The 12,208-nt window shown below is 41.5% G+C and overlaps 1 protein-coding gene across 1 annotated transcript; it reads left to right on the top strand.

Annotated features, from left to right (window-relative positions):
• Positions 1-407: 407 nt before the first annotated feature.
• Positions 408-2,542, top strand: c12h7orf25 (chromosome 12 C7orf25 homolog). The gene is made up of 2 exons (XM_042428973.1): positions 408-530; positions 1,169-2,542. The coding sequence occupies exon 2, from the start codon at positions 1,179-1,181 to the stop codon at positions 2,451-2,453; it is 1,275 nt and encodes a 424-aa protein (XP_042284907.1). The 5' UTR covers positions 408-530; positions 1,169-1,178; the 3' UTR covers positions 2,454-2,542.
• Positions 2,543-12,208: the final 9,666 nt, after the last annotated feature.

The raw sequence follows: 12,208 nt of genomic DNA, 5'->3' as shown, positions 1-12,208 counted from the left end.
GTTTATTCAGCTCATTATATTTATTTAACTTCTTCATTTCTGTTTTGAGTTTCACATAAAAAATGATTCAATGAGACCAAAATAATTTAAAACTATAAAATGAATCTCTGAAAGTAGAAATATCACCGTCGGTTTTACTTCCGGCTGTTTCCAACCGGTGGTCAGCTATGGACGTGTTTATTGGTCCTCTGAATATGACGTAATCAGGCAGGCTCAGGTGAGTAAAGGTAGTTTTGTAGATCAGCTGGTGAAATAACGAAACCTGCACGAGCTCTCACACACATTGATCACGGCATATGTATACATTTATTTGTCTACAAAGATATTTTCCCGCTTTCTGTTTGTTTATTATTATTTAACAACAGACCGGAAGTCATCGTGGTTTTAAAAGTAAAGAAAGATGACCAATGAGGGTGACGCTTTTATTGTGAAACATAGCGGAAGCCGGCGTGTTCCTGTCAGCGGCAGCAGAAGAAGCTGTCCGTTAGCATTAGCAGTAGCATTAGCTAAACCCGCGGGTGACTGCGGCCGTAAGTCCCGTTTATTCTTTAAACATTTGAATGTGTTTATTGTGTTTAAAACGACGCGAGAAAGTTCAGAGTTGCTATGCTAAGCTAACCGGCTGTAGTTAGCAGCATGACGTCACACTGCGCAGAGTTAGCAGCGGAGCTAACGAGCTAACTTGGCTGCTAAATGTCTTCTTAGCAAAGCAAAAATGGAAAAATCATCTTTAAGTTGGGACTTTAAATACGAGTCAGTCTGGAAGCAAACTGAGATCAGCTGAAGCTGAAACAATAAGTCATCAAAACCAGGAATAAAAACAAGAGTTTGTTGCCTTTATATGATTTTATTGACTAACAAAGTCACAGAGATCTTTTAAAATGCTTCACAGGTTTTATTAAACTAATCATTATTTATAGAAACTCTGAAGTAAGTTTGTCTCAGATAAACATTTTAAATCTTTTCCGTTTAGAAACATTGTCTCACTTTACAAACAGCATGAAACTAAACTCTGCTCAGTTTTATTTAAATAATTCGCTCATTATTTTAACCAAATTATATATTTGCAAATCCATATTCTTCTGCCAAAAACCAAACTTTTCAGATGATGTCATGTGTGACATATCTCTTATTGCTGATCAATAATCAATACCCTGCGTTGTTGCAGGTGTGATGTCATGTCTCTGCAGGTGATGCTGCAGGAGCGAATCAGCTGTGCGCAGGCGTTGCTGCAGCGAGCAGAGCTTCTGGGTCAGGTGGAGGGTTGGGGGAAGCTGTGCGGGAAGCTGCGTGCTGAGCTGCGCTTCCTGCGGCGGGTGGAGGCCGGCGAGCTGCAGGTCAAAGAATCTCACCTGCACAGCACCAACCTGACACACTTGACCGCCATTGTGGAGACGGCGGAGAGCCTGGAGGGCGTGGTGGCCTTACTGCACGTCTTCACCTACCAGGATGCCGCCAGCCTCCGGCAGACACTGGTGGTGGACGTGGTGGCGAACGGCGGGCACACCTGGGTGAAGGCGGTGGGCAGGAAGGCGGAGGCTCTGCACAACATCTGGCAGGGGCGGGGCCAGTACGGCGACAAGAGCATCGTCCGACAGGCGGAGGAGTTCCTGCGGGCCAGCCGCCAGCAGCCTGTCCAGTACCGCCACCCGCACGTTGTTTTTGCCTTCTACAATGGCGTCTCCAGCCCCATGGCCGAACGTCTCAACCACATGGGCGTCTCCGTCCGCGGTGACATCGTCGCCGTCAACACTGTGGTAATGGAGGAGGGTGGCGCTCAGGAGGAGCAGCAGGAGCAGGAGCAGCAGGAGCAGCAGGAGGAGGAGGAGCAGCAGCGGGACAGTGACGCATCTGAGGATGAAGAGGAGGCGGAGACAGAGCTGACCAGGGTGGACCGCGGCACAGTGGTGGCGAGCCTGGCGTTCCCCGCTCAGGTTCAGGTGGAGGAGTGTCAGCGCGTGAACCTGGACATCACCACGCTCATCACATACGTGTCGGCTCTGAGTCACGGCCGCTGCCACCTCACCTTCAGGGAGGTGGTGCTGACGGAGCAGGCGGCTCAGGAGCGCCGCGAGCCGGTGCTGCCGCGCCTCCTCGCCTTCATGCAGGGGAAGGAGCTGTTCGCCTGCCGTGCAGCCGTCACCGACTTCCAGCTGATCCTTGACACGCTGGGCGGTGATGGCGAGAAGGAGCGCGCCCGCCAGCTGCTGGCCCGCCTCCACCTGGTGGACGACCAGCCGTCAGAGCGCTCGCTGAGCCTCACGCCCAGCGCCAAGGTCAACCGCCGCTCGCTCACCATCTTCGGCACCGGAGACTCTCTGAGAGCCGTCACCATGACAGCAAACAGCCGCTTCGTCAGGGCGGCGGCCAATCAGGGTGTTCGATACAGTGTGTTCATCCACCAACCCCGAGCGCTGACTGAGGGCAAAGAGTGGCGAGCCACGCCCGTCTGACTGAGAGAGAGGGGGTTGATGGGAGTTTGAGTTCATGTAAATATGGATCTGTTATTTTTGTTGAGATCAATAAAGTGTCACAGTCGCTTCCTGCTCGTCTGTCATTTGTTACCAGAGGTCACATGGTCACACACACACACACACACACACACAATGCCTCTATTTTGCATTTGTTACGAATGTAAAACTATTTTTCATTACAAATAATATAATAATATAATAATAATCATTTCAGCTGAACAATTTGAGTGAAAAGTTGAATCTCGCAATTTTATATGCCAAGAAAACATGTAGCTTGAGTGGTGAAAAGGCTTCTTCTTTAAAGACATTTAGCATCTACATAATGTCTCTAAAAACAAAGAAGAGCTCATTTTAGCCATGGACTGGTTCAGATGTGTCATTTTACCAACAAAGTGAAATTCAAATTTATAGTATTGTTCTATTGTGACAACAAATGTATGTTCTCATCAAAAACAGACAAGATATCACATGATTTACACGTGTTTCCTGTGTATTTTCTTAATATACAGAAATATATAAAGTACCACAAAGCTTATAATGTGATACAGGAACAGATCAGTGCTGAATACTAGAAACATTCACAGATCTATACGTGTAGGTTCACATCAGAAAGTATTAATGCACGTATCAAATACATGACTTACACACTCTCATCTATGTGCACGACATACAAAATATAGTTTACAAAGCTGACATGTTAACACTAGGGGTGTTCACATGAACACAAAACTCACAGAATGGATCAGATCATTATTAGGATCAGCGAAAATAAAGTGGAGACAAATAAAACTTTGTTTTCCATTTATTCTGTAGCACTTACAGACAGAAACAGCAAGGAACTTTTGCCCATGGTCTTAAATGAAAACAACATTTCAGATGTCCAATGTTTAAATAAAATAAAATATATAATGCTCAGTTATTGCAATATGAGGCATGAAACCTTCCTCTTTTAAGCAGTGAATGAAACAGCCTCTGTCCACATCATCAAAACTTGATGATAATAAACATTCACCGCTAACGTCAGTTAGCAGCTAGATGCTAATTAGCTGCTCAGCTGCAGCACATTAAACAGCAGCTAAACAACTCAAATGTCACATCAGACCTGTTAGATGCTGGTTTTATCGTTGCTCTTCAAAATCCCTGTTAGCAACACGCTGTCTGTCCATGACTTGTACTTACAGCAGTTTGTTTACTTTGTCTTAAATGAGACATTAAATTTTGCAATTAACCCGCAGTTCATATGCCTGCTGAACCGTGGGGGGCGATCCGTATGGATCACAGATCAACTACGATCAGTTACACCAGTAGATAACACTTGTTATTCTAGTTACTTTAAGCTTATTACTCAATATACGACTCAGCTTAAAAACGAACTAAAGAAACTGTCAGAAGCAAGCAGCCAGACCTCCTGCACACTGATCATACAACATCAACAGGTGACTGAACAACCACTCAATTAAAAACGAATGAATAAGTGAGTTACAGCTCACTGTAACTTCAACAAGCAAACTAACGTTACCCACAACACATTATATGATCTCTGCTGCATTCTTGTTAAGGAGATAAATTCACACAACAGCCACACAGAGACATTTAACCATCAGAGATGAAATTAGCGATCAAAGAGACAGAGAGAGAGGAGCTGTATCTGACTCACTTTATCTGACGTCGTCTTCTTTCTATCATGGAGATGAAGTATTCATGTCATGACGTCCATTTGTGGCTGTTGGTCATCTTGTTTGTTAGTTAACAGAACTTTATGGCTGCTGGTTAACCAGTCTGATATCATTAGCAACAATGACAAACAAGCTAACTCTCCTGATTGTTTCTGCGGTTGCTTCTCTATCCAACCTTCCCGGAAGCGTCCTGCTGCTGCTGCGCTGCACAGTCCAGATAATTTCTTCCGTTAGCTTAACAACAGTCCTTAACAGTCCTTCCATGGATGTATAAAGAGTCCTTCAGGCTGCTACAACAAGCCAGCTGTTGTATTGGCTAACACAAGGAGCTATCTACTGCTGCTACTCTGCCTTACAGTGGAGAGAATTGAAGATGAATTCTGGAAACTATCATTGGACCGACTCGATGTCAATATTGCATTCTGGTTGTTGATTGGTTAGAGAGGACAGCCTCCCTTGGAGCATCATTTTACATGTCATGGCCAATCACAGATTAGCATGGGAAAAAAAAGAAATACATTGAGTCCAATGTAAGAGATCCCGCCCTGCGGAGGACAGCAGGCACCCGTCCTCCTCTGTCCCCCACTCCACCTCCACCAATTGCTATTATATAGGAGCAACCTCCTCTGCCTCTATGGACCAGCCTCCACTGATATGTATACACATATGTATATATAACATATATATATATATATATGTCAAAGCAGATGGCGCCCACCAAGAGCCGGGGTCTGCTTGAGGTTTCTACCCGTTAAAGGGGAGTTTTTCCTTCCCGCTGTCACCAAGTGCTGCTCATGGGGGAATTGTTGGGTCTCTGTAAATTAAAGAGTTCGGTCTTGACCTGCTCTATGTGAAAAGTGCCCTGAGATGACTTCTGTTGTGATATGGCGCTGTATAAATAAAACTTGATTGATTGATTGATTGATGAAATACTACTACTACACTGATGAAGTACTACTACTACACTGATGAAATACTACTACTACTACACTGATGAAATACTACTACTACACTGATGAAGTACTACTACTACACTGATGAAATACTACTACTACACTGATGAAGTACTACTACTACTACACTGATGAAGTACTACTACTACTACACTGATGAAATACTACTACTACACTGATGAAGTACTACTATTACACTGATGAAATACTACTACTACACTGATGAAGTACTACTACTACACTGATGAAGTACTACTACTACTACACTGATGAAATACTACTACTACACTGATGAAGTACTACTACTACACTGATGAAATACTACTACTACACTGATGAAGTACTACTACTACTACACTGATGAAATACTACTACTACACTGATGAAGTACTACTATTACACTGATGAAATACTACTACTACACTGATGAAGTACTACTACTACACTGATGAAGTACTACTACTACTACACTGATGAAATACTACTACTACACTGATGAAGTACTACTACTACACTGATGAAATACTACTACTACACTGATGAAGTACTACTACTACTACACTGATGAAATACTACTACTACTACACTGATGAAATACTACTACTACACTGATGAAGTACTACTATTACACTGATGAAATACTACTACTACACTGATGAAGTACTACTACTACACTGATGAAGTACTACTACTACTACACTGATGAAATACTACTACTACACTGATGAAGTACTACTACTACACTGATGAAATACTACTACTACACTGATGAAGTACTACTACTACTACACTGATGAAATACTACTACTACACTGATGAAGTACTACTATTACACTGATGAAATACTACTACTACACTGATGAAGTACTACTACTACACTGATGAAGTACTACTACTACTACACTGATGAAATACTACTACTACACTGATGAAGTACTACTACTACACTGATGAAATACTACTACTACACTGATGAAGTACTACTACTACTACACTGATGAAATACTACTACTACTACACTGATGAAATACTACTACTACACTGATGAAGTACTACTATTACACTGATGAAATACTACTACTACACTGATGAAGTACTACTACTACACTGATGAAGTACTACTACTACTACACTGATGAAATACTACTACTACACATATGAAGTACTACTACTACACTGATGAAATACTACTACTACTACACTGATGAAGTACTACTACTACACTGATGAAGTACTACTACTACTACACTGATGAAATACTAGTACTACACTGATGAAATACTACTACTACACTGATGAAGTACTACTACTACACTGATGAAGTACTACTACTACTACACTGATGAAATACTACTGCTACACTGATGAAGTACTACTACTACTACACTGATGAAGTACTACTACTACACTGATGAAGTACTACTACTACTACACTGATGAAATACTACTACTACACTGATGAAGTACTACTACTACACTGATGAAGTACTAGTACTACACTGATGAAGTACTACTACTACTACACTGATGAAGTACTACTACTACACTGATGAAGTACTACTACTACACTGATGAAATACTACTACTACTACACTGATGAAATACTACTGCTACACTGATGAAGTACTACTACTACACTGATGAAGTACTACTACTACACTGATGAAATACTACTACTACTACACTGATGAAATACTACTGCTACACTGATGAAGTACTACTACTACACTGATGAAGTACTAGTACTGTTTAGTTAATCTTCAGATTAAACCTCCGGATGAATAAACTGTCTACAGACCAGCTGAGTTTGTCTCAAAGCTGAAAACAGAACCAACAACCAATAAAACAAACACATTTAAACATTTAATAACATTTAATTAACATTAAGACAATTTTCAAGAATACAAATAATAATCTCCGTGCTTTAACTTTGAAAATTGGGAAGCGGATGTTGATGTGTCATGTTTGAAAACGGCAGCAGCTAGCCTGTTAGCCTGTTAGCAGGTGAATTTTAACAGTTTTTCAGGTGAGTTTCAGGTAAAATGCCGCGAGTCGGAGGTGAACAGGAGCTGCGGACTCTGACGGAGGTGAGAACCAAACTTCATCTCCTCAACTTCACTTCAAAATAACTTTATTAGTGACAAAACAACTCAGCGCCGCACTTGACCTGCTGCTAACCGGCTTGCCAGCTAGTCTGAGAGGAAAGATCCATACAGAAGTGTTAGCTTAGTTAGCTAACTAATGCTAACTAATGCTAAAAACAACAAGAGCTAATCAGATTAATGTCTCCTCCTGCTCCTCCTTCTCTCCTCCCCTCCTCTCCTCCCTCTCTTCCTCCTCCTCTCCCCCTCCTTCTCCTTAACCCCTCTCCCCCTTGTCCTCTCCTCCACCGCCTCTCTCCTCCTTGTCCTCTCCTCCTCCTCCTCCTCCTCCTCCTCCTTAGTGTCGGTACAGTTATCCAGTAGAAACTCTGTCTGATCTTCAGAGAGTTCGGTCACTTTTCTCTGATCTTCGTCTCTACGTGGATTTTTACTGTAAGTATTCAATAGTTTCTACTGTGTTTACGGTTTCTATTGTTTCTACACTTTCTAAGGTTTCTAATGTTTCTGTTTTTTCTACCGTTTCTATTGTTTCTACTTTTTCTGTCGTCTCTGTTGCTTCTATTGTTTCTGTTGTTTCTGTTGTTTCTACTGTTTCTACAGTTCCTAATGTTTCTGCTGTTTCTATCACCTTTATTAATACTGAAACTACTGAAACTGATTGATTGATGGATCCTCAGGTTTTCCCAACAAAGAGAAGAAGAAGCTGGTCTACCTGGCTGGGACGGTTCCCGTCCAGTATGAAGGTCAGAAGCTTAACTGATCAGCAGATTTATTGATTAGGTGGAAACTCTACCCATGTTATTGATGCTGTGATGTCATGTGTTTACAGGAGGCGAGTATAATATCCCAGTGTGCATCTGGCTTCATGAGACCCACCCGGCGTCCCGGCCTCGCTGTTACGTCTGTCCATCCGTCTCCATGGTGATCAACCCGTCCTGTCCCTGCGTGGACGCCGCTGGCAACATCCGTCTGCACGCGCTCAGCAACTGGACGCACGTAAGACCCACTGAGCACGCTCAGTCAGACCGGGTAGTTAGCTAGGTAGTTCATCTGGTTAGTTAGCTGGTTAGTTAACTACTAAATTAATCTGGACAGTTAGCTGTTAAATTAATCTGGCTAGTTAGCTGGCTGGTTGTCTGGTTAATTAATCTGGACAGTTAGCTGGTTAATTAACTGTGGAATTAACTATATTAGTTAGCTGGTTAGTTAGCTGTTAAATTAATCTGATTAGTTAACTGGTTGGTTGTCTGGTTAATAAATCTGGATAGTTAGCTGGTTAATTAACTGTGAAATTAATCTGGTTAGTTAACTACTAAATTAATCTCGCTAGTTAGCTGGCTGGTTGTCTGGTTAATTAATCTGGACAGTTAGCTGGTTAATTAACTGTGGAATTAACTATATTAGTTAGCTGGTTAGTTAGCTGTTAAATTAATCTGATTAGTTAACTGGTTGGTTGTCTGGTTAATTAATCTGGACAGTTAGCTGGTTAATTAACTGTGGAATTAACTATATTAGTTAGCTGGTTAGTTAGCTGTTAAATTAATCTGATTAGTTAACTGGTTGGTTGTCTGGTTAATTAATCTGGGTAATTAGCTGGTTAATTAACTGTGAAATTAATCTGGTTAGTTAACTACTAAATTAATCTGGTTAGTTAATCTGGTTAGTTGTCTGGTTAATTGATCTGGATAGTTAGCTGGTTAATTAGCTGTGTAGTTAATCTGGTTAATTGATCTGGTTAATTAGCTGTTGAATTAATCTGGTTAGTTAATCTGGTTGGTTGTCTGGTTAATTAATCTGGATAGTTAATCTGGTTAGTTGTCTGGTTAATTAATCTGGATAGTTAGCTGGTTAATTAGCTGTGTAGTTAATCTGGTTAATTGATCTGGTTAGTTAGCTGTTGAATTAATCTGGTTAGTTAATCTGGTTAGTTGTCTGGTTAATTGATCTGGATAGTTAGCTGGTTAATTAGCTGTGTAGTTAATCTGGTTAATTGATCTGGTTAATTAGCTGTTGAATTAATCTGGTTAGTTAATCTGGTTAATTAATCTGGATAGTTAGCTGGTTAATTAGCTATTTAGTTAATCTGGTTAGTTGTCTGGTTAATTAATCTGGATAGTTAGCTGGTTAATTAGCTGTGTAGTTAATCTGGTTAATTGATCTGGTTAATTAGCTGTTAAATGAATCTGGTTAGTTAATCTGGTTGGTTGTCTGGTTAATTAATCTGGATAGTTAGCTGGTTAATTAATCTGTGTAGTTAATCTGGTTAATTGATCTGGTTAGTTAGCTGTTGAATTAATCTGGTTAGTTAATCTGGTTGGTTGTCTGGTTAATTAATCTGGATAGTTAGCTGGTTAATTAGCTATTTAGTTAATCTGGTTAGTTGGCTGGCTAGTTAGCAGTGTTTCCATCCATCACAATCGTACAGTTTTAGCAAGCTGCCAGGCCAAAAAATGTTAATGCCAAAAATAACAAATCCATTCATTCAGAAATCAATAATAAATAGCGTTTGGGAGCCTCTGTGCTGTTCTGAATCGTGAATTAACCTCTGTGTCGTTGCCTGGGAAACTCTGGGTAGCGTAGCTGCTTTAAGGAACATGGCAGCGCATAATATGTCGCATAGCAGGTGAGTGAGAGAGCGAGCACAGCAGGAAAAGGTTAACAGGAAGTTGTCAGTGTGTCAGTTAATGTACGGTACAGACTACAGCGTGTCAGTTAATGTACAGTACAGACTACAGTGTGTCAGTTAATGTACAGTACAGACTACAGCGTGTCAGTTAATGTACAGTACAGACTACAGCGTGTCAGTTAATGTACAGTACAGACTACAGTGTGTCAGTGTTGGGCCGTGGCTACGAGTTTGGCTATCAGCAATAATTAACGATTATCTTTGATAATCGTTAATTAGTACTACTCAGTAGTAGTACTCAGTCTGATCTTGGCAGACTTTACAATTTTGTCCTTCAGGGAAGTGTAGCTGCAGAAGGATGTCATCATATTTCCAAAAATCCCAAAGTCCTAATGGCTGTATCATTGTTTGTTTGGCACTATGTCCTAAACTTGTGGTGGGTGAGGACATGTGTATGACTACTTCTGAAAGTACCTAATCAAGTGTCCTGAGCTAGTGTTTTGCAAAGTGATCCTATTGGCAAAATACTACCAAGGAGTTGATCCAATTGTACTTGCAAAGTAGGACAGTTGTGTCTGTTCATTCCCAAGAACTTAGGGTCAGTTGGGAATTGTTCCAATCTTCTGAGTGGAGAGGGAGTTAACCCTTCATTATGGGAGGAGTGTGAATCGGAATAACCAGAATCACATTGGCTGAATGACTGTAGTGGGGCAGGACGTTCTGACCTAAGCCTTAACAATTCCTCCTTGTGTGAGCAGAGATTTAACTCTGCTGAGTACAGGTCTTCTAAATAACGCATGGCTTTCTTATTGGCCGTCTGAACCTCATGGAGGAGGCAAGCATTTTGCGCTCTAAGGAAATCTACCTCCTTTTCTAGGGCTGCTTTGCTCTGACAGGCAAGGCTAGTTTGCCTGTGGAAGTTCAGAAGCAAGCATAACAATGGGTCTTTGGATGCGGTCTGTGCATCATTCCTGTCCTTGAGTAGCGAGTCTATCTCTTTCCTGCACTCACTGAAATTCAACCTGCTGATGAATTCTGGGTAGCCAGGTTCTAGGCTCTCTGCTAGGGAAGAAATAAACTGTTCTACACAGGGGTTCTCCATTGTTGTATCTGGAACGGAGGATTAGATTAACAGTTGACTAGTACAACAAAACAATGTGGTTGGCTATGGTGTTGCGTGGCAGACACTTTGTAGTGTAGTTTGGGCAGTACACTAGCCTGACCAAACAATGTTGTGGCTTACACTATGGGGAGTAGCTTCCTGTGGAGGAGGGGTAGCTACGACACCGTCTAGTGGCTCTAGTGGGCACAACAGATTTCAACATGCACTAACTGAGATGCAGGGCAGTAACAGTCAGAGGATTGTTTCTTAAAGTTGACTCAGGCTGGAATGCATGGCAGTAACAGCTAGAGGATAACTTCTAAGTTTCAAAGGGCTGGTAGCACACTGTGGCTCTATCTCACAGGCTCTATTTCTTACTCAGGCTGGAATGCATGGCAGTAACAGCCAGGTACAAGCTCTCTATGTGTCACAGGGCCGGTGGCACACTGTGGTTTAATTAACAACCACAACCACAACAATTAACAATTGAACTAACAACTAATTCTGACAGCTTGACTGGATGGCATTGAATGTGTGCTATTCAAATGCTGAACCAAAATTCTTACACTTCCTACAGAGTAGGTTCAACCTGAGTGGCTAGCAGCAACAGCAAGCTCTTAGTTTAACACTTTGAGGGCTTAAAGTGGTAGTTATCAACAACTCAAGATTTGGGTTACCAATTGCTTTAGCTAAAATTGATTTGAAAAAAATCAATTCTCCCAACACTTCACTTGTTTGTCAGTACAGCTAGATATCTTCTCCTGTGGCAGACTGGTCATGTTAAATATAAAGACTATTGGATAGTCTAGAGGCTTTAGATTCCAGAATTTTGGTACTGGCCAAAATTGTGCTGAAATTAATATTGCACAATTATGAATAATTGCCAACAATACTCTGCCTCACACGGGGCACCATTTTGTTGGGCCGTGGCTACGAGTTTGGCTATCAGCAATAATTAACGATTATCAAAGATAATCATGTGGTAACATGTGGTCCACATGTAGTCCCAACAGTCAGTAAATGTGCAGTACAGACTACAGTGCGTCAGTTAAGGTACAGTACAGACTACAGTGTGTCAGTTAATGTACAGTACAGACTACAGTGCGTCAGTTAATGTACAGTACAGACTACAGTGCGTCAGTTAATGTACAGTACAGACTACAGTGTGTCAGTTAATGTGTCAGTTAATGTACAGTACAGACTACAGTGCGTCAGTTAAGGTACAGTACAGACTACAGTGTGTCAGTTAATGTACAGTACAGACTACAGTGCGTC

This window comes from Thunnus maccoyii, chromosome 12 (genome assembly GCF_910596095.1).
Source record: "Thunnus maccoyii chromosome 12, fThuMac1.1, whole genome shotgun sequence".
Lineage (NCBI taxonomy): Eukaryota > Metazoa > Chordata > Actinopteri > Scombriformes > Scombridae > Thunnus > Thunnus maccoyii.
Note: the sequence above shows the minus strand (reverse complement) of the source record. Positions and strands in the feature narration are given on the sequence as shown.